At 38.8% G+C, this 27,710-nt stretch overlaps 1 protein-coding gene across 3 annotated transcripts; it reads right to left on the bottom strand.

The window, feature by feature from the left end:
• On the bottom strand, positions 1-27,710 carry RFT1 (RFT1 homolog). 3 transcript variants are annotated; one of them, XM_050712843.1, is made up of 13 exons: positions 27,570-27,710; positions 14,525-14,610; positions 14,112-14,228; positions 12,165-12,354; positions 11,452-11,553; positions 10,345-10,479; positions 9,363-9,441; positions 9,039-9,089; positions 6,685-6,815; positions 5,386-5,530; positions 3,541-3,646; positions 1,997-2,246; positions 1-1,063 (listed from the first exon to the last, which is right to left on the bottom strand). In XM_050712843.1, exons 1-13 carry the CDS (start codon positions 27,693-27,695, stop codon positions 899-901), a joined length of 1,683 nt encoding a protein of 560 aa, XP_050568800.1. In that variant the 5' UTR covers positions 27,696-27,710; the 3' UTR covers positions 1-898. The 3 variants fall into 3 exon arrangements, with proteins under 3 accessions (XP_050568800.1, XP_035402910.1, XP_035402909.1); XM_035547017.2 differs by lacking the exon at positions 27,570-27,710 and adding an exon at positions 18,488-18,526; XM_035547016.2 differs by lacking the exon at positions 27,570-27,710 and adding an exon at positions 14,721-14,831.

The raw sequence follows: 27,710 nt of genomic DNA, 5'->3' as shown, positions 1-27,710 counted from the left end.
TTTAGTTTTGGAGAAAAGCAAAAGTCTTTTTTATTAAGACATATTTGTTCGCACTTGCATTGAAAATCTCAAATAAAAACAAAAAACAATGGAGTGAAAGAAATTGTGTTTAACTCAACCTTTTGGAACTTCAGCATGGTTGCACTTCAGACCTGTTTAACCAGTGCTCAAAAACATATATTTGAGTTAAAGCTTCAGAGGATTTTTGACAAGTTAAATAATACCATCATTAAATGAATGACGCTGAAGGAAGTAATTTTACATAGCTAGCATGGACACATGCTGTGTATTCTATTAACTTATCTGCAAGCATTGGAACTTTCTGTTTAATGCTTTACACTTCAGGACACTGATAACTCAGATTTCTCTGTACCACATCACATTCTATTTTGGTAACAGCTGGTTATTGGTATTTGGTAATAGTGGCTATTGGTTCTTGCTCCAGTGTTTTGTTTTGTATTTATGTCAGACCATTTCTTTTCTAACAGTTAAACAGCCCACCGTGCTCACTAAGGTCATTCTTAATTACATCTTAATTAAATATAAGTCATAAAATACCTTCATATATGTACTCCCTATTGGTAAGAATGGAAGCTCCCTACATAACGTGTAGCAACTACGTTATGTCAGAAGGGTATATCATAGACCTTCATCACCAAAGAGGCTCTTTGAAGAAAAGCTTGAAACAAACGATGCATGAAGAAGAAATTACTCAGCTCTTTCACTGTACTGACCAGTTTAGAAGAAGAAATAATATTCAAATGGCAACCATCTACATTGCTATTCCAGTATCAATGCTTCCAACAAACTCATGTGGAAACCTTTTTCCACACAGATCAATGCAAAAGACACAGCCCTTCACTGCCAGCATGTAAGAGACTTGTTTTGCACGAGTGTTTCATGTTCCTTTCTTCATATACCGGGAGAGGAACTGGCTTCTGACAAAGTGAACCAGCTTGGTCTCTGTGCAGAACATAGTAATGACGGTTGCTGCAAAGCACACAGCCCCAGTGCTGATGTGAATCAGCCTTGCCATCCAACCCTTATCACAGCAGAAGAATACCTAAGACAAAGGAAACAAGCAATTGCAGGAAAACTAGTCAGTACAAGATAGATGAACTGTTGCAATAAACAATAAGGTCCAACACCTTTCTTGACCACGCTAGCACCACCATCAGGGTGAGCATGGCAACTAGATGCAAGAAAGATTTGCTACATGCACTCATCCTACAAATTGCTTTAGTAGTCACAACATTTGCTTTCTTAAAAACACAACAACAAAACTGTCAAATTGCAGAAACTGAGCACTCAGTATGTACCTAATAAATGCTGAAGTTATTTACCACACAGAAGCAAGTTAATTTACCAGGAAAACTTTGCATGGATATTTGGGTGGACGCTATCCACACAAGTCTGACATTTTACAGTAACGTATTAGGCTATTTTTCCAAAAAAACAAAAACATTGGAAACCTCCCAAGCCAACAAAGCTCTCCCTTCTAAGGCATAAAGGATTTTCCATTTGTCAAATTTTTGAATATTGAAATGCTACCATCTCTGTAATAACTAGTCTGTGCAGTTACCATGCTGTAATCTGAATACATGCAATACTGAATATTGCTTTTAGCAATTTTTGCTTGTTTTTTAGTACAGAATTTTTGACGACAGTTTTTGTGCTATCACTATTTCAATTACTAAGAACCGAGGATATGGATTTACATACAGATAACAGAAATACATTAAATTTTATTTTACTTGTCAGACAGATAGTCCTCTGCCACCTGGAGGTGCATCAGATACACACATGAAGTTCAATATAACCACGTGTATTTGTTTTATCTTTTAATAGATATAAGCAGCCTTACAAGCCTGTAATGGAAGTCTCCTAGCCTATGGTTATAAGCCTTTTTTGCTAATGATATTTCTCTGCTTGTGGAAACAAAAGTCACCCGATACTCGCTTTCACAGTGAAAGAAAGACCCGAGAAAGACACTTACCTCTGAAAAAACAGTAATTACTCCACTTACAACATAAACGAGTATCAACACTGGTGAGGGAAGCAAGCCTGTCAAAGGTCTGTAAGTGCTTTCCTTGAAGTAATCATAGATATAGTGGGTACTGTGAGCAATTCGAATACCCATATTAAAGCAGTTTGCAAGGATAAAGCCTACACTGCCATGCCAGTGGGTCAAGAAGTAGGAGATGCACAGGAAGGTGAAGGACAAGGCCAACATAACAAAATTGTACCTAGGAAAAAGAAAATTTGAACAATGTCTACAGTTACAGTATTTACTAAATGTATCTTTGAAAAATAAAAGTCCCACAATTTAGTAAAATAAGGAACAAATTATCTCATCTTGAAACAGAAGAAAAACTTGAGAAAAAAAGATAAAAAAATGACTGAAAGAATAGAAAATACATCAAGGAAACTAAACCAAGAACTACATGATGTTACATAAATTCTATTGTACTATTCAGCTGCATACTCATTTCAGAAAGTCAAATTCAGTAACAATAATTAGTAACATGAAAACCTGAGGATTTTTTGCTATTTTATATTAGGTATTAAAGAAAAAGAATATTCAGCAACATGACACAGTTTCTGCTCCTAACAGTGCCTTTGAAGCGAAGTTCTAGGTTATGACAGCAGCCCTTGCTAGTCTAAAAGGATATTTCTTTGTGGAAAGCAGACCTCATTAATTAAATGACTTTTTAAAAAATACTTAATTGATTTGGTATGGTCTTTTAATGGACAGCTGCTACAGAAGTGAAAAAAGCCTGATGGTAGCAGAGGGGAGGCCACCAGGCTGCAACACCAATATGCCAGGATGAACACAGAATCAAGAAATAATGCAGGCTGGAAGGGATCTCAGGAAGTCATCTAGTCCAACTTTCCATTTAAAGTAGATTAACCTGAATTCAGATGCACAAATTAGATCCATTCAGAAGTGTACTTGATATATAGTAACTGTACATGAAAAATTTTAACAGTTGCAAGTTCCTAATGAGTTTTAAATGATAGTCTGCCTTGAAAGCTGAAACTCTAAATGCATATGTATAATAAATAAGACTTCACATTTAAATTACTTCCCCAGTTAGTCATCTACCAAAAGATGATTGAACCTTTTCATTTCTTGATTTCCGACCTTTTTACCCCAACATTTAAACATTTGCTAAAGCTTCTATGTCTAATTCTGCATACCGGCACCTCAATAAGGAGTTTGGGTTTCTGTGGGGCAATGCATTTTTATGCCGGTTTCAAATGCACCAAGCTCTTTATCCAGTCATGATAAGCTGATATTAAGACAACATTCATTAACAAACATGTAAAAAACAAAACTAGCATGTGTGTCCTTGCCCATCTGTTGCACCTGGCACAAGACAAGAACGGAGTTCTTAATGGCTGCAAGAAGAAATTGGCTCTTGGCGGGGGGGGGGGCGGAAATGTGTTTCCAAGCACATACCCAAGCAGAACAACTGTCCTCTAAACATACCACACACGGATTAATTACAGGAACGTTCTGGGGACTCTACTACTTACCTGTCTACCTCTTCTTTGCACATCAAAGCAAATGTAAAACATTCTGTTACTCCATTGATAGCAAGAAACAGGACATATAAAGAGTAACACCGAAGAAGATTTGGACCTAAAAAAAAACCATTTAAATGATACATTATTTCTTTTTACAAAGATATGTTGTTTTTACACTTGCTGATAAGAGAAAAAATTGTGATGTTATCACTGATGATAATGGAAACTTTTAAATTCATTTGAACAAACTTCTGGTTTAGATATCTTTACAAGAACATGAACAGAAAAAACAAGGCAAAATAAAAACAAACCCAGAACACAAGGGAGTAGCAGTTATGGTAACAGAAAAGATCTCCACTACCAAAGTGATATTTTATTAAATGGGATTCCCCACCAAATTAAAATTTACATTATAACTCAAGTCTTCCTTTGTACAGGAATTGGTGAAAATGAATTCAATAATGTGAGGTTCTCAAGGCAACAAAATATATACATTTTGAATACCACAGCATAAAAAAACTAGAAGACTGTTTAACATATTCAAAACTGTGCTAGATAAAAGATATTCCGATTTTACAAGTCAGAGGTAATTTATATATGACTTGAAAATTCTCCATTCCGTCTTGGAAATACTTTTCTTGTCCTTTTGAGACTAGTTTTAACACTGGGAAAAATATTCCCATGGTTTTTAACAGGTTCTTGTGCATCCCTTAATATTCCTTCTTGAGAGCTAGCTCAACAGCAGCAGTGTAGTTCCTATCACGTCCTCCCACTTCAGTCACTGCCCAGTGAGCAGTAAACACACATGCTGACACGTGGGGTAGAGCTGAGGACATTCTTTTCAGGCATACATATAAGCATTAGACTAGGGAGCACTCAGAAAAAGATCCAAAAGAATATATCCACAAGTAAGACGGTCCCACAGCTTCTGATAGACCAGATTTACATCCAAACCTGATCATACATTTCTTAGAGCTCCTCAGCACATTTCAACTTAAGGTGAGTACATATGTAAAGATGCTACTACTAAGGGATCTAGTTCTGGATTTGGACAAGCTAAGAAATTGATTTCAATGGGAGTTTCACAGAAAAAAATCTGTAAAGAGCAACTAACAGATCATGAAAGCAAATTATTAAAAAGCTATAATTCTGAAGCACTGATTACATACATAGGCAAAGCCCACACCTAACAGTTTTTTTCTGCAAGCTTTATTCATTATCTAAGTAATTGTGTATCCTGATTTAATTTTATCCTGTGCAATTCACAAAAAGCAATCTTACAAGGGATGCTCCACTAATTATTCATGAGAGCAACACAGCAGTGATCAGCTTCAACTTTACCAACAACATCAGGACTACTAAGAAAGTCAGATACAACAGACAGTTTGGAGCGAAATGGAAGGTACTTCACAGCAACACAATCATCATTTTGCGATACCACATGACTACATGTAAATGCACTAGTGCATAGGACATGAAAAGACAATTTCTTTATTCTTCCTTCCCAGTAAGTCTCCACATCTGGTTAATACTACTGTTCAGCAACATTCCAGCTTCCATAACAGTTGCTTCAAAAACAACTTCACAAGCTAGAATTCTACAGTCAGAATATTCTGAATTTAAGCATCTACAACAGGACAAAGAAATCAAACAGTTTAGCCAAAATAAGGCCAGGTGACAATATACCAGTGCTATTCAGTTCAAAATGAGCAATACGACTCAGTATTTTAAGCTTCTTTTAATCTGAGATGACCTTTCTCAAAAAGATCAGCTGATTCACCCAAGAATTCATAATAGCTGAGCTGCAGTTTCTGTTTATAAAGAATGCTTGGTTGCCAGCTCTACCCTCTTTACCTGTTCCAGAACTGAGCATTGAGCCTCCGTAAATATCCAGAGCCAGCTGAGAAAAGGCATATCCAAAAACAGTGATGGTAAGGCCAATCAGAAGCACAAGTTTCAACAGCAGTTCTAATACATTCGCAGCCATAGCAATGTCATCCTGAAAAAAAAAAAAAGGCAGACATTTACATGGATCAGAATCAGTATAACAGTTATTTTGACAAAGCAAAACTATTCCATGGAAAAAAAAACAGCGCACCTGCACACTGTAAAAAGGTGTCAAAACTCATTTGGTATTGATTTATCCGTACACATGGTCCTAACTTCCAACAGTGCTCAAATATTTATTATTCTGTGCTGTGTTTTATGCATTCAAAACTCTAAACAAACATAAGCCATCAACATGCCTGCTAAACACGTGCAACTGCTGTTTCCTTAAACAGGAAGAACTAAGCTCAGGCAAAAAAAAGAAGGGTGTTTGCCCAAGGCTGCAGTCTGAACCAGAAGGGTCAGATTTTTATTGCTGCATGGGACTAGAGATCTGTCACACCAGAACAAGCAACTTGTCAGTTCTGCCACCACCTAAGATGCAGCTGATGACACACAGAAGTCAAACGTTTTTACCAGTTACGCTATATATATACACGCAGCACACTACCTATAAAATATCAAGCACACGTACAAGTACACCTTTGTTTAGCCTCCCCATGATCTGAGGCACAGGAATTGTTTAACTGTGTGACCCTCAAACCTGAATGAGAATTTCTTATCTAGAGCATACAGAAACCTCTTGTTCAACATTCATCGTTACTCTACAAACGAACCCGAAGCACAAGTAAAATACAATTCTCTTCCTAGAATTGCACTCTTTGGAAGCACTACTCCTTAATATTTATGAGCAAAATACATTTACAAGTCAGTCAAAGCATGCTTTCATGATTTAATCTACAATAATTGCCTAAGTACCCCTAGAAATACACAGTACACAAGTGTTTACACCTCATTGTTCAGAGCAGATGATGTTAACTCCAGCTATAATACAATGCAGTACTATGCCACTGCATATCTTAACTTGTATTTCACTGGCTTTTTACCTACTCTCTTTTCTTTTTGGTACAGCCTCCCTTGACATATTCTCCACTTCAACTTACTTTCAATTTTAACAGTCTTTATACTCAAAGACTTTATAGTTTTTCACTTCACGTTTTTTACTTTAACAGTCTTCATACTCAGTTTAAACGCACACTTCTGCCATTCACACTCCTGTACCAAAAAGCAAGCATCTTACATTCCATTAAACCAAAAAAAACATACCTGCTTCTGATCCTTTACATTCTTCCCTCTTTCCAATACTTTAGCAAAAAAGACATAAAAACTCTCTTCAATAGGCGAAAAGATGAACCTGGCCACCAGTGAACCAAGATTATTCACAATATCATATACACCTTTAAAAACAAAAGTTAACAGCATCCTGTAATTTAAGGCATTTCAATTCCAAGTCTTTAACAGTGACACACATTCCAATTTAATGTTTCCACTGAACAAAGAGAACACAAGTGGAACTTAATGCAACATTACAGCTGCATTCCCCAAAATCTTCTGACAGTCACAGCAAGCACAGCTCCAAATTAGACGTCTTGCCCACAGATGGATGGCAAAGCTAGAACAAGAATTTGGTAACAGTACCAGACACATTCCAAATTCGTACTGTAGAGGAAGTTCAAAGATTCTGATGAAAGAAAAACCTATTCACTGACTGGGGACAGAAAGATAAGGATTTTACTGATACAAAGGAAGAGAGAGAGATCCATTTTTCATGTTTTTTCTTTCTTTCTGTTTTCATTGAGGTGGACAAGGAACCCTACGTAACATTTTACTAGCACTTCCATCCTCATCAAGACACTGAGCACTGCTCCAAACCCGCTCAGACATCTGTGTGTGTTACTGTAACACAGTGACTGAGAGCACACCAAGTTAGGCATATAGATAAATGCTTTACAGGCTCACATTGAAATAAAATTCTGACTGATTTCATAGGACTCAGAATCAATGTTTCCTAACATTTTGAACACGCAAGTGCTTTTGCTCTCATTGCTCTTTTAAAGACCCTTTGAGTAAGAGGCAGCTCATTTGTTCCTCCGAGAAGGATTAAGAGTGGCTGCACTTACTGGTGGCAAGCATATACAGCCAGTACTTAGGGGGGAACATACTTGTGGCAGCAATTAAAAGCAATTCAAACTTGCCAAGAAACTTCTAACATCAGGCCAACAATTATAGCCTATTTTCCTTCCCAAGCTGTAAGACCCAAGGTGCTGCTAATGCGGTCACCTGAACTGCTACTGCCATACATTACTCTGTAATGACACTGAGTTCTTTTATGGAACACAACTCAGTTTTGAGAAGTAATGCTACAAACAACGATGCTTCAGCTGTAATGTCTGACAGATTCAAGAGGAAGACAAAACAGAAAAAAACAATTACAAAAAATGAAGAGAAAGACAACTGTAATGTATCAGATACTAAACTATATGATGAAGTCAAAACCAAGTATCAGGTCCTGCACTTTGGCCACAACAACCCCATGCAGCGCTACAGGCTGGGGGCAGAGTGGCTGGAAAGCTGTGCAGAGGAAAAGGATCTGGGGGTGCTGGTTGATGCTCACCTGGACATGAGCCAGCAGTGTGCCCAGGGGGCCAAGAAGGCCAACGGCATCCTGGCTTGTGTCAGGAATAGTGCAGCCGGCAGGGCCAGGGAGGTGATCGTCCCCCTCTACTCTGCTCTGGTGAGGCCACACCTCGAGTGCTGTGTTCAGCTTTGGGCCCCTCACTACAAGAAGGACATCGAGGCCCTGGAGCGTGTCCAGAGAAGGGCTGCGAAGCTGGTGAAGGGCCTGGGACACAAGTCCTATGGGGAGTGGCTGAGGGCACTGGGAGTGTTTAGTCTGGAGAAGAGGAGGCTCAGGGGAGACCTCATTGCACTCTACAACTCCCTGAAAGGAAGGTGTGGGGAGCTGGGGGTTGGCCTCTTCTCACAGATAACCAGTGACAGGACTAAAGGGAATGGCCTCAAGTTGTGCCACGGGAGGTTTAGAATGGAAATTAAGAGACACTTCTTCTCAGAAAGAGCAGTTACGCATTGGAACGGGTTGCCTGGGGAGGCAGTCACCATCCGTGGGGGTGTTCACAGAAAGGTTGGACATGGTGCTTAGGGACATGGTTTAGTGGGTGATAGTGGTGGTACCGGTATATTTGGATGATCTTGGAGGTCTTTTACAACCCTAATGATACTGTGATTCCATATCTACTCACACAAATTTTAAAAAAAGAAAATAAATGGCACCATATATGCAGTTGTAAGTTTATGATCCAAAGGAAAACAATTAAAATCCAGGATAAATTAAGTTTTCTGAGCAACATGGTCTAGTGGGAGGTGTCCCTGCCCATGGCAGAGGGTTGGAATTAGATGATCTTTAAGGTCCCCTTCAATCCAAACCATTCTTTGATTCTATCTCCTTTTTTCAATCATTCTCTGAAAGATGTCTCAAAGTCAGAAAGGCTTTGAAATCTGAGACTTTGAAGTTACTTTCAAATACTGTAAATTATTTTCAGAATCAGGTGAATAGTATCAACTACAACACTGTCACCATTCCACAGTATCATCACACTTACCCTGATCTCCAAAATTTAACACATTCAAAAATGTCATCACGTATCGTTCACCTGGAAGTTTAAAATAAAGAATATAAGAACAAGACCCTAAATCTTTCCTAATACATATTCAGGTACATCCAACATGAAGTATTCAAGAGACAAGGTCAAATGGGACAGGACCTAGTTCAGGTGCTGTGAAAACCCTCGAAACTTGATCTGAGTAAGTAACATCTGCTGCTGCCACCCTCTGAACATCACCACCCAGCCTTCTCAAGCTCCACCTCAATTTTGTAAATAGTATTCGCTCACCCTTCCCCAACATGCCTATACATCACACCTCACCCTCTGTCAAAATCTGCTTCAAGAAGGACTGTTTGAAGAAGCTCCAAGTCAACCTTGCTTCCTTCCAGTTAAGGAAAGTCTGTAAGAAAACGAATACTGAAATGTAATAACCACGATTGAAACTACAGAGCAGAAATACAAAATAGAAAGTTCGTCCATTAGGCTAGCTCTAACCACTCTGTATTGATGAGGAAAACCCACAGTATCATAGCTACTAATATCTAAAATATCACTAAACTCAAGCACAAACGTCACTCTGGTCTGGCTGAGTAAGAATTTTTCCTTTGCTGAAAATGACTAATGTTGCAGATAGACAAAAGGACCTGAATAATCTTTCTACAGAAAACTCTAGCAGAAAAAAAAACAGAGGAGAGGGGGAAAAAAGTTGATAGCATGCCAACATAACTCTCACTCTCATAGTAGATGTAGGGACAGTTTGAAAAGCAGTAAACAATTTACAAGTCCCACAAGGAAGAACAACCTTTATCTTCTCAACACGTAAATCTTTTTCAGAATGTCTTCCTTGCTGTGTTTTTTTTTTTTATTATTTTTTTTTTTATTTCTTTGTCCCACTTCCTTTTGAGAAGGCATCAGAGATATGAGTATCTGTAGGTTGCTGTACACTACCATGCTTATTTTCTGGAAAAGCTGAAGTTCTGGTTTCTCTTCTGCCTCCTACCTGATACTAGGTCATTCCCCTTAACACTGTAAACATTCCATCTCCAATTAATGGTTCATGCAAAGCTGCTGAAAGATAAACAAGCCCCCAAAAATACAAAGGGGTCAAGTTTCATAACGTTTTTCTGTTTTACTCATGCAAACCGTAAACAGAATTTAATGTAAATGTCTTCTCCTAGCCATATATTCTAAAGCGTAGAGCTACCCTCAGAATCGTTCATTTAACTCCACCATCTCAAAATAATTTTCAAGGCTCTCTCAACAAAGGCTTAAAATAAAAAAAAAAATAAACTGTGCAACCTACCTCATCTTCCACCAATTTAGGTAATAGAGCTTTCACTCTAGCAACTGGAAATGACTTCTTTGTTGCTTCAGGAGATCCCAAAAACATTCCAAAATAAATTACATAGCACATTACCAGAACACTGGTATATAAAAGCTGAAAAGATAGATAAGGAAAGAAGGAAACCAGTAGAACAAAATTAACTTACAAATGCAGAATTACATGCTAGAATTGCATGTGGAAAAACATGCTGGAATTACAAATTCAGCAAGAACAGAACATAGTAAGTAGCTTTTACTCCTATCAAATTTTAAGCTAGCTCAAGACATTGATTTAAGCCTCACCAAGAATGCTGTTGATTTTGATTAAAGAAAAAAAAATAGGGCAACATCAATAGTCCTTTACCAGCTTTTGTAACGTTCTATTCAGCATTTTTAGAAAGATCATGTTAAGTCCAATTTTAAAGTCAAAAAAAGTTGACAGCTGACTACCAGCTACATCTCTCGCTTTGATCAGTTATAAGCTATCTACCCAGGTCACTGCAAAAACTGAAAGATAAGAGCCATGTCTGCAGCGGCTCACATTTTCCTATCTAGGTGAGCTGACTGCACAGGCCACAACATTTTTCAGGTGCAAATATATCCATTCTTCATTGTAGCAAAGATAAACTTGTAACCCAAGTACGCGTTACACACGATTAGCACTTTCTGATAAGGTGATATTATAAGGTTGGTGGTGATAAGGTTACATAGGATTGTATCCTCCTACACAACAGAATCTGAAGTCGAACCTTAATACTGCCCAGTGGTGAGCAGTCTTCTAGCATTACAATGCATAACTGATTTAGAAAAAAGTCAACATAAAGCTTATATAAAGCAATAACCTTATGTGTAAAACATGCCTTTATAGACAGAACAGGGTGCTTTCTTATACCTCCATTAAACTGATTGCGGTCAAAATGTCAAGTCAGTAAGTATCAGCAAAATACTACATATTTAAATCTTAAACCTCACAGGAGCAGTTGGTCTCACCTCCCCAGTTATGTACCAGGCTAAACATCAAAACTAACAGCAAATAATTATTTTTGAGGAATTAAGAATTCATGGAGAAAGACCACAGGAAACTTACCTGAGCCAAGGAAAAAATGTAAAGGCCCCACTGAGGATAAAGGATTACTAAAATAACTGTCAAAACACATTTTGACACCACCGAAAGGCTTTCAGCTATTACCTTTAAGAAAGAGAAAACAGAACGTTTAGCCAAGTTAACCACCTACAGAAGCATAAAATGCTTAAGTTTCACATACAATTTATGTACAAATATAAGACTTTGAAAGTCAGTATGGCTATCACATTTTTTCTGCTGAGTTGGCCACCTTAGATTGTAACTTCTCTGATTTCTCTAATCTTACAGTTTGATTCCTCCACTGCACTTCCCCAGTCCTTTGCATAGAACATAAGGGGGAAAATTTTGTGTGAGAGAATCACAAGTTCATGCCGACAATCATGTGAAATGCAAAGCTGTGGAAGCCATTTTTGCCCCTCTCCAGTTAAAATCATGACTATACATTTCAAGATCAGTTAAGTGATAATTTGTAAATAAACTGATTTATTTAACAGGAACAAACTACGTTACAATTAAGTCATACAGTATTAAACAGTACATAGCTTTTTAATGTTATTGAACATAGGAAGATCTAGTTCAGGAATCTTTTCTTTACATTCTTGGCATCATCTTTTCGACAAAAATCACTCTCTCTCTCTCTCTCTCTCTCTCTCTCTCTCTCTCTCTCTCTCTCTCTCTCACACACACACAGCTTTGTACTCAGCTTCTTTACTAACCTTAAGTCTTACAAACAAATGAGCTTGGGCTAAAACCCAGAATGGTTCTCCCAGAAGCTCAATAATTGCAGAAAGGCCAAATGCCACTACACCAGCCTGATAATGAGGAACCACAGAAGGATCAGGTACTTCAAGTAAGTGTAGCCAGACTAAGCCCAAGAAAACAGACCAAAAAACACCGAGAGGGACTCTAAAAAGTTAACATAAAAACAGTCAATACAAATGTTAATTAAGCAGAAGAAAGAACACATGAAAAATCAATTAAAATTTTAAGCATTACCACAATTTAAAAAAGAATGCCTTGGTGAATTCATTTCTATTCTAACTGCACCACGAATATCTTTTTCTTTTTTGGAGTGAAAATTTAATGCATTCTTCTGCCAAACACAAAACATTTTCCTGACCTACTCTTTGTCTACTCAAGAACCTAACATAAGGCCACCTATTTGCATTTCTTATTCTGTAGGACTCAGTAAGTCTGATCCCGCATCGCCCTGCAGAATACTGTAAATCTCTTAACAGTGTAATTTTATTGTCTTCTGTGATTACCAGAGGTTTGCAGACAAGCTTTGGTGTATCTTGCTGTAACAGACAGATGCTACTGCTCCAACTGCTAGTCTGAGTCTTCCAGAGACCACTGCTTCTCCAGAGAGCAACAGCAGAGGCAGATGAAGGAAATGCACGCCTGCACCTCAGTAATCTACTGTAGCTCAAAGCCACACTGATTAGCAACTGCAGCTAAAAAGCAAAGCTAGGCACAGGAGTATTACCCTCTGCTGACAATGCTTCAAGAACTCACAGCCTATTGCAGAGCACAGAAAATTTTATACCATTGCAGCAGGACATATCTGACCCTCCCATTATCAGATTCCTAAGGTATTTGACAACAAACTCCTAGGATGCATTTCAGATCATTCAAGAAACAATCTTCATTTTAAGCTATGCTTCTCCAGGAGAAAAAAAACACAGCTGGTCATTTATAACTGTATCATTCAATATCCATTTGAAAGGCAGTCAAACAGAAGAAAATCGATTAAAAGAAGTTACAAAGAAGAAATTTAAAGTATCATGTTTAAAGCTCTCTCTGGAACTGACTATCCCTCTCTTACACCTGGATCCAGATGACAACACACAACCCCCCAGCTCCTGGGTCAGATCTAACCCAACGAAGATGACTATTTTGTCTTGCAGAGGTAGTTTTCCAACATATCACAGACAAAATTGACTTCCCGATCCACCCGTCACTGCACAGCCGCTGGATCTGACAAGGGACGCAGCAGAACGGTGCGTCCAGGAGCCAGAAGAGAAAAGCTAGCCATAAAATCCCTTTATCTCCAATGGGTGATTATGCACTCTGGCTGCAGCTTCACATGGACTTTAAGCATTCTACTTTCTGATATAAAACGGCACTGCAGTTAAAAGAAGTGGACCTACTTATTTCCTGTTGCTTGTTTCCAACCTTTCACATCTCTCCAACACAAACATTTACGTTTCCATCCTCATTAAGTTGTATTAGGGCTCAAGACTTTAAAAAAAAATTTAGTTTGAGGTGAAAAAAAATCTTAAGCAGCTTCATAAATACATATCAAGTAACAAAAGAGTAAGACTAAGTAGGCAGAGAAAGAAAAAAGACTAAATATCTGGGTAACAGAGCTGTCCTTTACCAGCTACACCACAGATGAAACTTCGGGCTGGATAATGCAATAAACAGCTCCTGATAATACATTTGGTGACACACTTTCCTATGTGCTCTGAGACCAAGTTCATAAATACTAAAGCAGTAAATTGACCCGCTTCCTGTGGCTGTCACGAAACGTGACTGGGATTACTAAACACTCAAGGGTGAAATAGGTACCTCAGTAAATACAAATAGCCTTTCATTTTGTATGTTCCTAGGCAAGAATCAGAAATAAGTTCTAAAGAAAAAAGATTTTAAAGAGATCTTACGTCAGCCACAATAGATTAATTGTTTTGGTCCAGTTTCGCTTCGTACTCCCACTCAAGCAAGCTCTGCGGAACGCCTCCCTGGCTAGGAAGAGAACCGTTGAATAAAGTAGAGTTAGCCTAAAGATAAAGAAGAAAAAAGAAAGTTATTTCATTACATACTGTTTCTGAAAGCACGCAGTACAATTACTGACTTTTTTTTTTAAACACAATACTTTCTGGAAAACAAAAACCCCAGTTACACAAAGCGTTTCAGCCGCATACCCCACAGCCTACAAACCCCGAGGCCCCGCAACACACCCAAGCACTTTAAAAACCCGATAATAAATGAAAAAAGAACCCAATCGTGCTGGGAACCCCGACGCTCCTGGGAGGGAGGCAAGAGCGCGGCCCGGGCTCACCTCACGCCCGCTCACCTCACGTTGACGACGCCGAGGAGCTCCCGAGAGAGGTGGCGCAGGGTGAAGGCGTTCAGCCCAAACGTGACCGCCCGGAACAGCACCTGGCAAGGAAAGGAAACACCTGCGGGCTGGCTGGGGCTCGGGCGGCACCTCTGAGGAGGAGGAGGAGGAGGAAGAGGAGGAAGAGGAGGAGCCCGGTGCCGCCGCACACCTGCAGCAGGGCGCTGGAGGAGGCCAGCCGGGTGGTCTGGCTGAGCACGTCCTGCGAGGCCATGGGCGCCGCCGCCAGGAAATGGCGCCGTCGCGCCGCGATCCCGTCAGGAGGAGCGGGGCGGGCCGGGGCCGGGGCCTCCTTTCCCTTCCCTCCCCTCTGCCCCGACCTGCCCAGGTGCCCGCCAGCCTCGCAGGCTGGCATTCCGCCGAAAAATAACTAAGGTGACAGACACCGAGAGCTGAGAAGAGATGCCTGGTTAATAGCGTTTTCTGACAGATGGGGTTTTCCAGTGGTTTCTGAAAAATCTCCATGCGGGTTTGATCAGGCCCTTTCTGAACAGAGTAAGCCCACTAGTTGTGGGGATGTAAGGAGAAGATGAAAGCTGAGGTAAAAGTGGAGGAAAAAAACCACCTCGCTTAATTCCGTTTAAAAAAAAAAAAAAGCTTCAAATAGCAAAAATACAATCTAAGTGGAACCTACTTGAATTTAATAATACACTGACTTAAAATCTTAAAGACAGTTAAGACCTTTCTCAGCATAAATCAGAACACATGTCCCAAACTATTTCAGATTACTGTTTCAGCACCAATATGTAAAAAGAGTACAGCTGTCAGTGTTACAGAACACGTCCCACCAGAGCGTGGCTCTCAGAGCAGTAATGTTTTTCTTAGCAATTCTACAGTTGAACCCAAACTTTTTAATTCTAACAGCAGCTGTTAGAAAGCGCTCCCAGAGGGGAAAAAAAGTGTCCGAGGCCTACTTGATTTCAACTTTATGACAGAATACAAACAGCAACAGTTTAAATTGGGATCTTAAGAGAAACTGGAAAACCAAATGAAATTCAAGATCATACAGAGCAGCAGTCTCCCCATCAGCCACCTCCTCCTCCTCTGAGATGCTATCCAACACTTTAGGTGTTCAGAGCAACATTTTTCAGACCCTATCATCTTTGCTGATAGCATTCTTTAAACAATCTGGACGTGATGTACAGAGGTGGATGTACGCAGCAGAGGAATATATCCTGTGAATGCTTAAGTGTGGTACTAATATTGGTAACAGCTAACTTGTGGTTTGTACATCAAAGCGCCTAACAAAAGAGATTATTGTAAAGACAAGGCAATGGAGACAGAGAAGACACTGGTCTGTGTTGGTTCAAGTAATCAGACCAATGGCAGAGACAGGAAGATGATCTCAGGTTTTGCGTTATGAGGAGTGTTCAGGCTCCTCCACTACCCTTTCCTTCAGTCAGCTTTACACTTCTCACAGGGAGAAGAACTTGATGTCATGATAACTCAGGCTCTGGGCCTTTCTTAGTAGAGGCAATGGTGACAGTGGAAATCAAAAGACAGTATTTTACAGCTTGTGCTGATGCCAATAGTGGTGGTGAACTGTAGGCTTTGAATTGTCGTATTAAAATCCTTCACAAGTTACTATATACGCTGCAGAGGGAAACAAAAGTGCAGTTGAGCATAAAGTATGCAGCATCTACCAACACTGTGGTAAAGATTCACATTGTTCTCTGCATATGCCTGTTCTGACAAAAGTAGGGATCTTCAAGTAATAAAACAGAAGAAATCAGTGTGCTAACTGGAGGCAAGAGTCCAATCTTTTTGGGCATCTGTCATGGGTAACAGTGAGTGACAACTAATGATGTCTTGTTGGACAGTTTGGTTTATCACCTCAAAGTTGAAACAGAAACAGCTGCAAAGCACAGGGAGCTAGGGAAAAAAAAAACTGCAGTTTTAATTGGTTTTAATAGGAAGTGGCTTTGCCACTTACACCGTTTTGGCATTAATGCATTTAAACCACTAGATGGCAAGCAGCCACAGATGAGGCAGCCAGCAGCTAGACAGCCCGGTCAGTCCCCAAAGTACGTGGTTTGTCAGAACTTTTTTTTTTTTTTTTATTAACAATTTGAGAATGGTAAAACTTATGGTAATGAATGGTAAGACTGTGTTACTGAATTTGTATGCAGTTTGAAGAAAACTTAACGAGAAAATGTATTCAAAACCATTATTCTCCAATTCCCACAGCAGGCAATGCCCACTTAATGCATTCCTCCAGACTCCCATCAAAACGTATCCCTTTTTTGGTTGTCATGAGACAACTATTTACAACGGCATATTCTAAGATAGTTCAGTTTCCTTAACAGCAAAGGGAGGAAGATAAACTAACCACTACAAAGGTCCTTACTCCCAAAGTTAGGCTGCATCTGGAGCTAAACTAGGCTGGATGTTCCTTCGGCACTGAACAAACATACTGCTCGGCTCAGGGCAGTTGGATAAACCCCTGTTGTATGAAAGGTACATAGAACCTCTAGAGCAAAGAGAACCATTAGATCTACTCTAAAGTTAAACTAGTCCGAAAAACACCACACAGTTGCATATACAGGCCTTAGAATGAGTTGCAACTGTTTCTATAAACTTTCAAAAAGAAAAATCTTAGTGTTTATAACTTCATTTTACTATCCCATTAATAAAGTATTTCATGACAAAAAGTGATATGAAGTCAAAGTCCACAATTTTTATACTAATCGATAAAATTTTCTTGAGCACTAACTGCTCTTAACATGTTATAAGACCTTCCATTATATCACTTCATCACAAGGGAAATCATCTTCAGCTAAACTATTACAGCAAATTTCCTTTAGGACAAAAGCTTCCAAATTAATGACAAAGTGACAATGGGCAGCAGGAATCTTACATCAGCAGTGAGATCTTGAAACAAGACCACATTTTAAAACAGCTCATTGCAAAACCAAAATTAAAGCCCCTATAAAGGATCAATAGTAAACATGCAAGTTATTAAACCAAATAAACACTACACTTTATATTTAGTAATGTAACTTCACAACTTTGTCTTATTTGTGCATTTTTTTTTCCCTTAAAGGTTGCTTTTAGGAATCAAGTTAGATAACCAACTATGCTGTGAAATCATAGGCAAAGTTCTCTGCTACTGCCCAACACCTCCTGGAATAGTGCATGATGCAGATGACTACCTATGCTGTGAGCTAAAGACTGTAGATTTCTACAGCTACTGCAAAAGCCTTTAGCTTTGGAGTCAGGACCGTTTTTAGAAATGAACAAAAATACACTCAAAAACCTTGCTGCTGGCTGAGCACCCTTGTCCCCATATGGCATCCTCTCCAGTTATTTTGCACACAGAGACAAAACAAGATCCCTAACAGCCAAAGGGAGCAGCTAAAGGCTGCCATTCATATGCCCAGCCCTGCTCTGTGCCTCCGTTTGCCTGGACTCTGCTGCAGATGGAAGGAGAGGCTCCGAGGGCAGCAGGCCCTCCCAACAGGGCATACTGCATTTAAGGTTGATATGCACCCCTCTTCCTATCCCTCCCCCTCTGACCTGCAGCCCGCAGATACCACTACAGGAGACAAGGGGGTACAGAGCTGGAACCGTACAGTGCTGGCTTTGCTTTGCTGGCTTTGTAGGAAGCACGAGGCTCAACAGAACTGCTCTACCTCTGCTCTAAGTCCACACTTTGCCATTTCATTAATGAGGAAAAAATACTTTTTTTCCCTGGGATCTTTTCCAAAAGAATTTCCTTATACCGCTTGGAAGCCTTGTGTCAGTACAAGACACAAATTATGTGGGTTTTTTTGTTTGTTTTAGATTTTTAGAAGAATGCATGTGAGAGATATCTTTGTTCCTGATCATATAAAGCTTGTCCCTCCACAAAAAAAAAACTAGGAGTTTGGGTGGCAAAGCAAGGAGTCACATCTAGATTTACCAGACTAGGAACCAAACCTCATTAAGCTCTCTGGTGATCATTCATTCCTCTCTCAGATCAGGGATGTATCTGGATGTGAGGATGTACTATTTCCATTTCAGTGCAGAACTGCAAGAAGAGATAAAAGAGATTCACAGGCCATTCACTAGCAAAGGACACTAGCAATTACTGCTGTGACAGTTTCTCTTCTCTCCAAAGTGTCCCTAAAGGGCTTTTCAGATTAATGTCCCCAGGCTTTGTGGACTGAGTTAATCTCTCAATGCACGTTACGTGGTTAAACAAAGAATTGCATCTTTTTGTGGCTACATACTAGTTCAGCAAGGATTTCATTTATGTCTTTTCTTTGGGATTAAGGGTCTCCTTGAAGAATGCAGAGAATTTTTTCTATGATATGCTACATTTTAAAAAAAAATGCACTGTCTGCTTTCCGCAGTAGCCTTGGACTACTAATTAATGTTAACACAAGTTAATGTTAACTTTGCCTCACACATTTTCAGAGTACATTGGTCTTAAATACACTGCTTACATGTAATTTGATCAACTGTTTTGCTGCTTTATCAATTTCACTTTTAAATTATTTTTATTTATTGAAATATTTTAAGTATATAGTGGACTTTAATATGTAATGTAAACTAATGTCCAACTCAGGAAAAGCAAAAAATGCAGCAAATACACAATTCAAATAGCCAAATATTAAGGATGGGATAGTACCAAGTTTTCAACAACTGCGTCAAATGATTACACTGCATACTTTACAATATATTAGGCAGATTTTAAGAAATAGCGTATATTAGTTAGAAGAGCAAAAAAGGAACGTTCTGTGCAATACTGTGTGCTTCCAGTAAGCTTTACACTTCTCTTGCTCTCTTTGCACTTTAAAAATCCATAGTGTTCACAGACACTAAAATCTAAAAAAAAAATAAAAAAAATCAAAGTTATTGAATCTGGGGAAAGTAATAAATTACAGTAGTTTTGTCACTGGAGCTTGCAAGCTCCTTGCTTAAATTCTTGCAGAATTTGTACATTCCTTAAACACGTACATATTCAAATCTGCACGATCTTTACTGTTCAGTATGTTCTAAATGCTAAGCATTTCCTTTGTATGTACTTTTACGTGTTCAACTGAATTTGATTTTTGTCTTGCCTTCCTCAAGGCTAGAAATTCCAGTCATGTTCACTACAATCTAACATTCTCTTCTTACCTCTCTCATAATTGGCTTAGGAAACTTTGCATCAGCCACTCACTTCAAACACAGATTAGACAATTCATCTAACTATTGTGGCTCTGGAAGTCTATCAATATATAATGGAAACATCTTTGTCTTTTCAGAAAGTTCATAATGTCAGCAGCAATCATAAATGAAAAGTTCTCCTGAAGGTTGTTTCCTTCACCGTGTAAAATATTAACTGTCTTCACTTATCATTCATGCTAGATATATGCAACTTTAACTATCATTGTGATAAGCATTATTTCCAGGGAACAATACATCTCAAATTGTAACTTACAAACCTGAATTACAAATGTGATGAGTAGGTGTTGCAAAATTCTTCTTCCTTCATACACATTGTATAAGGTTAAACTTCACAATTACGCTTGGTGCTGGTGAACGCATTATCAGTGAGAATACACAAGTATTCTCTGGGGTATAATAGCCATACTAAAGTTATAGAAATAGATTCTGCAGCAGTAAGCACTTAAAAATCTCTGCTAACTGGTGCTTGGTATCTTATCCTTCCATAAGCTCCAAGCTACTTCCCTTGAAGAAAAGTATATTTGAAAGATACAGAGGTGCAAAAAGTCTACAAGAGACTCCTGGTTGCTATGCAAACACACGCTCATATACACTATTTCCTCTAACAGTCATATAGAAATAAGGCTCTGTTCATTAAAACACTTCACAGCTTCTGAGTATTCACGCAGGATGATCCTCCTATGTTTTCAAATTCAGCAACAAATGCTATTACACTTGCTTTGACCTCAGCATCATTTGTTTTTGCGTGAAATGGCCATAAGACTTAAAATCAACAGTGACGATAACTCAATGAACATGTGAAAATATTCACCCTGGAAGGACTCATCTAGCAAATGCTTCTTCAATACATAGTAGAGCTTGGATTCTGAAAATGCATTAAATACAAAATATTCTTGTAAAATATTCCGGTTTCTCTTTTCTTCTTTGAGTCACTGGAGACTTACTTATAAAGAAACATCCAGGAGTTATACTTTACAGCTAGTAAAGCTTTATAGCTGACACAAAACAGGATACTTTTTTTTTTTTTTTTAACTACTTCAAGTACTTCAGTATTTGAAAGGAAAAGAATCACTGAAACGGAATACCTTATAAAACCTGAGAATACAGGATTTGTGAGTCACCATACACCACCTTCAGATTACCATTGTATGATATTACATAATACTGTGAACGATCACCTGTAGAACAAAATTAATTATGAGTCAAGTATTTCTTCATGTCATACATTTCCATCTCCCTCAAGAGCTGACTTCCATTGTTAGCTGAAATAACCCCTCTGAGCATACAGTGATCAGTTTGGCAAACTGAAAAGATTAAAATACCTCTATCCCCCTTACGAGGCCTCCTCTAGCATTCATTACAGTTACGGCTAAGTGAATTTTACAATTTAAGTGAATAATACATTTTTTGGGTTCCTCTTATTCCTTAGTGACAAGTAAGCAATCTCTTAAAACAGTCAGGAACTCTCACGTTATCATTCAACGACTAAACTTCACTTCCAGTGCAAAACCCTGAAAATCCAATTACAAAAGCTCATTAGCAATATGGGAAGTAAAGCTTCTCCTCCATCAGGAGATAACTTCTTTTCCCAAAATCTCCATTTTTGAGAAGGGCTCCCAAGAGGACCATCCACTAAAAGGTAAATAAACACCTAAAAACAATATAGGGGGTTGAAGAATGTTAGAATCCCCTAAATTTGAATATAGGGGAACAATCTTGAGAATCAAAATCATCTCTGCCTTTAATCCAGATCTGCATAAAGTCACGTTACTGACCTGTGTTGCCTCAAACTGTATTGAAAATATGACTTTATTGCACACCTTTCTCTTCAGAAAAAAGTACTACTATTCTGTCCTAGATTAAGAAAGCCCAAGGTCATAAGACAACGCACTTTGACAAGTCCTTAGTTTGTTCTCAGTTCATTAGGACAAGACTACTCTCCAAGTTTAGCTGCACTGCTATCCCAGCTGGCTCAGTCTGTAGGCTTACACAGAATAAACATAGGATGGCTTAGAGCCTAGTGACACCACCTGCCCCAACCACTGTGCTGATGATGGACAAATAGAAAAGACAAGTGAGATCAGTCATTATATGAGATGCCTTTCTGAAAGTCCTCAAATACAAGATCATGCGTCACGCTAACAAAATCACAAGCTTTACCAAACCTCTTCCATTAAGAAGTATTGTAACAGTTACAATTTGTTTGAATAAAGGGAAGTATTTTTTTTGTACTTGACTGTATAGCACAAGCTCAGAGTGACAGGCAAAGCTAAAAAACAAAGTATGTCTTCAAGAGGAAATGCAATGCAACAGCTTATTTAGTAAGGAAGCAAGAGGGGACTTTTTATTTTACAATTAAACCACAACGTTTGCAACGTGAAAAAGACAAACTAGAATGTCCACTCAATTCTAAAGGTTTGTCGGTGAGGGTGGTGTTTTTTTGAAGTGTCAGCATAACAGTACATGGGGCTAAATTCACAGCTGGAAGAAGCAACTAAAAGAAAAAGATAATGAGCAATTAGTTTAGGTTAGTTGTTGCCTCAACTTAGCTATCCATTTGCTGCCTTTCCTCTCCCTCTTCAGACTCATGGTTTAGTTGCTGAGGGTAAAAATCTGAGTATTACAATAGAAGATGTGATCATCCTCTAATGCATTCCTGGTGGGTGTATTGGCCGTAGTATCATCAAGACGCTTGGGCATAAATAATTAGGCACCTTACTTATAAAGGAGTTACAGCTTTAACGTGGCTAGGAAGGCATTACAGACATTTAATAGACTGTTTCCTTTCCCTGGTAATCATCAGGGCCACATGGGCACCTTGATGCTGGTACGTGTACATACTCTGTAATTCTTACCTTCCTAAGATCTTGTGCTATGAAAAGTTACATATATCCTACTAGGTACTCTATTTTTACTAGGAAGTCTGCATTCCTACCACGAGTCACAGCTTGACTTCTTGCCCAGTGAAAGAGAGGTTGAAAAGGAATGCAGTCAACCCTGCAGCCCATAAGAGGGCCCAGGTAAGCCAACCGAACAACAAAAGTAGGTCTTCCCAGGTTCAAGTTTACTCAAGAAGTAAACTTACAGAAGAGGAATCTCTCTCAGTGGAAGAACTTTCATCTTCTTGACCTCACAAGCACCATGTTAGAAACCTGAAGGCATAGCACGTGACACGCTACTAATCTGGAGCCATAAACTGTCACTAGTGCCTTTACGTACTGTTCTGCAGCTCGTGGGTCACAGTTCACACCATGGTTCTTTCATCTGTACGTTTCAAAAGGACTATGTATTTCAACATACGTTTTTAGTTCTCCATGTTCATCATACCTAAAACAAAATTCTTTTCTGAGAAACCAGTAATAAAGGAGGCTCATCACAAAATGTTACAGGAGTCGTTTAAAGTTTTTGTAAATGGTAGAATACTCCCACTCACATCCTGAAGAATGTTGGGAGGTTCAAACAAAAGGATCTGACCATATGTCTGAGACTAAACCAGCAGTGCATATCTTCTACCCACATCATACTCCTAAAACTTAATGTTTACTATGAAGCAAGTTCCTGTCCACTTGCATGCAAAACCTACTTGATGTTATCAGTCATGCTGAAAGTCCAATGCAAAGAGTGAGAAATTGTTCTGTCTGTAGCAAACTGTTCAAATTCCTTCCATCAAATACACAGAGAATCTCACAACATAAGCACTATATAAGCACTTAAGCACATATGGTGCTTCTAACTGTTTCACTGACACTGTACCCTGAGCCTGTGACTTCAATCACCTCCCCCTCTCTTAGGTATTAAATTGTGCAGAATGAATCCCAGTAACGTTGTTCATAATGACTTCAAATGTGGTATGCGAGTTCACTGCAGCCTAGAAAAGCACTAGTCAGGAAATTATGAAATTAACCTTTTTATTGCAATTATGGCAGTTTTCCAAACCTTTACATCACTAATTCCATGTGATTATTGAAAAAGAAAAGTGAGCCATGATACTAAACAGTGAGATCTAATCCGTTACACAGATATGGAATATATAATTTGCAACAATGTAGGCCCAATATCTGAGGTGCCTTGTTAATGCATAAGTACAAAAAGTAAACAATCCTTTTCACTATACAACACTGAATATGCACAGGACTGAATATATAGTGGGTTTTTCAATAAAGTCCACTCAAAACTGCCCTCATCTTTTGTTTGTTTTTTAAACTTGCTCTTAATTATTTAACAGAATATTTACACTTGCAGAATGAAGCCTGACAAGTCTGACTGACAATGGACAATATTAAAATAACTTTTTTTTTTAACATATTTTTACCCCCTAAGAACAATCTATTTTAAAGACCATGATCACTTGTATACATCTGTAATTAGCAGTTACAATTGCTTCTCCATGAATAAAATCGTTTGCTTTAAAGTGCCATTTACTGATTTGTGTCCCCAATGTGACATTAAACATTCTTTCCCGTGCTGAAAGTGGTGAGGTTTGAAGGTGCTGCAGGCCCCTAAAACTGAGACCTGTACGGGCAGAATTGGTTCAAAATAGTTATGCAATAAGGCATTGTAAATTTGACAATAGAAAACGTTGCCAAAGCAGTAAAAGCTGTTCAAATCTCAGATTTTGTTCTAAGCATATTATTAAAATCATAGGCTGCTTCCTGCTTTTTGTGTAGTGAATATAAACACACAAAGTTTCACCAGTTTAAAAAAAAAAATGCTCATTCAGTTTGCGCTTTTTTTTTTTTTTTTTTTTGCAAACCAGACTGACATTTGGTCAATTTCCACCTGAATCAAAATCTAGCATCATTAATGAGAGGCAATGCAAAGACATTCATTTAAAGGTAATTCAATTTCATCATGATAATAATGCAGAAGTACATAAGGAGGTTACAGCTAGGTAGTGCTGTGAAGAGACAAAAGCTATCTGCTCAATACTGAACTGAAAAAACAGTAAGCTTCATCTTTGCTCATACCATCATCACTACCTTTTGTTCTACAAACACAAACTAAGAAGCACAGCTGTGTGAAAAACAAGTTTTATGCTAACTGTGGGACACAGGCAACTCACGCATGGCTACTCTTCCACTGATAGTGTTCTCTTTACGCTTTTTGCTTCAAAACTGAGCAAAAGAGATACTGACCAAAATACAGTGAAACAAAAAGAACAGTAAAATTACATGAAAAGTGATTGTGAAATAGACACTTAAAAAATAGCTCAATGCTTATAGAAGAAGAAAGACAGGTTTTGAAAACAAGTGAAGCTTACTGCATCAATCATTTTAAAAGAATGATGATTCTATATTTAGGAAAGAAGTCAGACACTGAATTTCACAACCATATGTGGAAAACATTAAAGAGAGAACTGGATGGGATTGCTAAGGCACTGTGGGACCAAAAACTGCCTTTTTTTTTTTTAATCCACCCCGGAACACCATAGGAGGGGGGAAAAAAATCACAAAAACCTCCCCTCTGCAACTATTTCTAAAGTGAAGTTGGCTAGCAATATGCAAAAGCTGACAGCACTGTACTGCCACAGAGACTGAATTATGCTGACAACATCAGAGCTGGTCGGGCAATTTTGGGACAGTTTCCAGTGTTACTCCCCATCATGTGCTGGTTTATGAATAAATAGGAAATTTCAGTCTAATTATCCTGTGCAATTTGTGAGATGAATAGACAGCACACAGAACAGAAAGACTTCCCAGTTTTCCTTTGGAAGTGCATGAGAAGATTTTTATGGTCAATAAGCAGCAGAAGTTTGCCAAAAGTTTACTGTGAACAGCAGAAAACTAGTGACTGTATTGTCAACAGATAAAAATAAATAGACTGAATATGCATTGTTACTGCTTTCTTCTGGATATGTACCAAAGGAAAGCAAAAGATAAGAACAGTCTTGCTCATAGCTCTCTAAAGATTACCTCATTATTAGTTCCTTCCTCTATAAGAATAGATTAAACCTAATGAAAGTTTGTACAACTTAAAAAGTCAAATATTCTTTTTTAGATCTCATCTAGTTTCTGCCAAAGGGCACACAGTCATGTTGGCACTTACTCTGTTCAATCCTTTGCACATTCAGAGCATCATATCAATATTGATTAATTGTCAGAACGCTTGCATGAGACAAGCACATAGAAATATGACAACCAGATGCTACGAACTGCACTGTATTAAATCAGATCTTATCATTGTTGCTTTCCCCTACTATTTTCAGCCTGGATAATGTAACTTAAGTTGCACATTCTCAATAAGCACACCATACAGTATACATCAATATAACTAAATACAAGTCACAAAATAAATCAAAATAAGGGGAAAGGGGGAAAAGAGGGAGCAGATCATTCCTTTATAAGATTAAAAAAAACCTTGGGATTCTTATTTGAAAGTTATGCCGTGCAATCCCTGAACTTCCTTTTCATCCCAATGTTTCCCAGATACTTTATCCTTCACAAGACTGTTTTTGCCTCTGGGGAAAACACAGTATTTCCACTGTTCAAGCATTACAACTTGAAAGCACAGGACAGGAAATAAAGTATATTTAACTGAGTGAAACTGTAAGTTGCATTTAGAGACTGAAATAATGTAGAGACCCTAAGAGTGAAAGCCCTCCTCTTATAAAAACAGCATGGAGGTTTCAAGAGCCACAGATCAAGAGCCACCCGTCTTCCCCTCTGTCACTGAAGGAGCATGCTGGCTCTTTAAAAGGATGTCTCTGTGATCCTCTCATTTTCTAAGGCAACAATCTGAGAGGGGTCGAATGACTCATTATGGCTCAAGGTCTCACAGGACTCACTAATGCTGCGTCCCCCCAGGCAGAGTAAGCACATGTAGAACTCTGCACAATGCTCCCAGGAGATGCATGGGAAGACATGTACTGAAGGAACCAACAGCAACTGTCACCTCCCTGGGAAACAGACTGATGAGGCTGAGACTGAAAGGACAAAGTACACGCTTCCAGTTTACTGTTCTGCCTTCTCAAACAGAAGAGGAGTCACCCACGACTAAGCAGCTTTGCTAATAATTCACACTTCCACTACCTGGAATGAGAGTTCCACTGCTTAGCAATCTGCGTAAAGAAACAGGGAACACACCTGCGTAGGTCAGAATACCAACCGTGACTTCACAACCAGTATCTTTACATTCGTCTTCTTGAAACCAGCCAGGACAGTCACATTTCAAAGATGACAGCTGTCTTCACTGACTGATTTCTAGACCAATTTCTCACCCTGTGACTCTTTAGCTCTTTTCTGTCACATTGTAAAACCGCAAGCATTAGAGATCTTGCATACACCTGCACAGAGAACAGTGCCTCCCACTTAAGGCCCACAGGATGTACTCCAAATCAGTCCCTACATCACGTAGTATTTCATCACTTCTGGAGGCACTGGCTCTAAGAGATTATATAATACGCTCTACACCTACATAAACAGGGCACTTATCTGCGTAGTGGGTTTTAATCTAGGCTCTTTGCTTGCCAGCTGTTACTCTGGGAGACGGATAATGCAAATAATTAACATGCAGCACATTCTTTCAGCTGCTATGCTATGAAATAATTTCTTAGAAGTTATCCCAGAACTAGATTAATACTGATTATTAAGTACTTGATAACGATGGGCAGTAGTAGACTGACAACTGTAACACTGAACTAACAGTACACAGGAAGTGCTGATTTTCATCTTACTGACTTTCTGCTTCTGTTTCTCTTTGTTTCTCTTTTTTTTTCCTTCAGCAGTGACAAGAGTGAATTAAGAAACCTTTTTCCTGCATGCAGACAGTTTTCTAACTCCCCTCCCTGCACCCATATCACATCTCTGATAATAATATCTTTCATTAGTGATGGGCCAGCACTACCTACCGCCACAAGCTGAGTCACATTCAGGTGGGTGCCCACAGTTTCAGGTGTGCCCTGCTGTTCAGAAACAGATGTTTCCCTCTTATAGCTAACCACACAGGCTGGCTGTGCTGCACCAAATATCCACATCCGGCTTGGCAGACA

Source organism: Cygnus atratus, chromosome 10, assembly GCF_013377495.2.
Source record: "Cygnus atratus isolate AKBS03 ecotype Queensland, Australia chromosome 10, CAtr_DNAZoo_HiC_assembly, whole genome shotgun sequence".
Lineage (NCBI taxonomy): Eukaryota > Metazoa > Chordata > Aves > Anseriformes > Anatidae > Cygnus > Cygnus atratus.
The sequence above is the reverse complement of the archived record's forward strand: the minus strand, read 5'-3'. Positions and strand labels throughout refer to the sequence as shown.

What these genes read in the sequence shown, in the direction of transcription:
- RFT1 (XM_050712843.1), bottom strand. Translation starts at nt 27,695, where the DNA reads ATGTGGATATTTGGTGCAGCACAGCCAGCCTGTGTGGTTAGCTATAAG. An exon ending in ATTAATCTATTGTGGCTGAC is followed by an intron (nt 12,355 to 14,111) that starts GTAAGATCTCTT and finishes TTAACTTTTTAG; the next exon opens with AGTCCCTCTCGGTGTTTTTT. An exon ending in TAATTACTGTTTTTTCAGAG is followed by an intron (nt 1,064 to 1,996) that starts GTAAGTGTCTTT and finishes CCTTTGTCTTAG; the next exon opens with GTATTCTTCTGCTGTGATAA.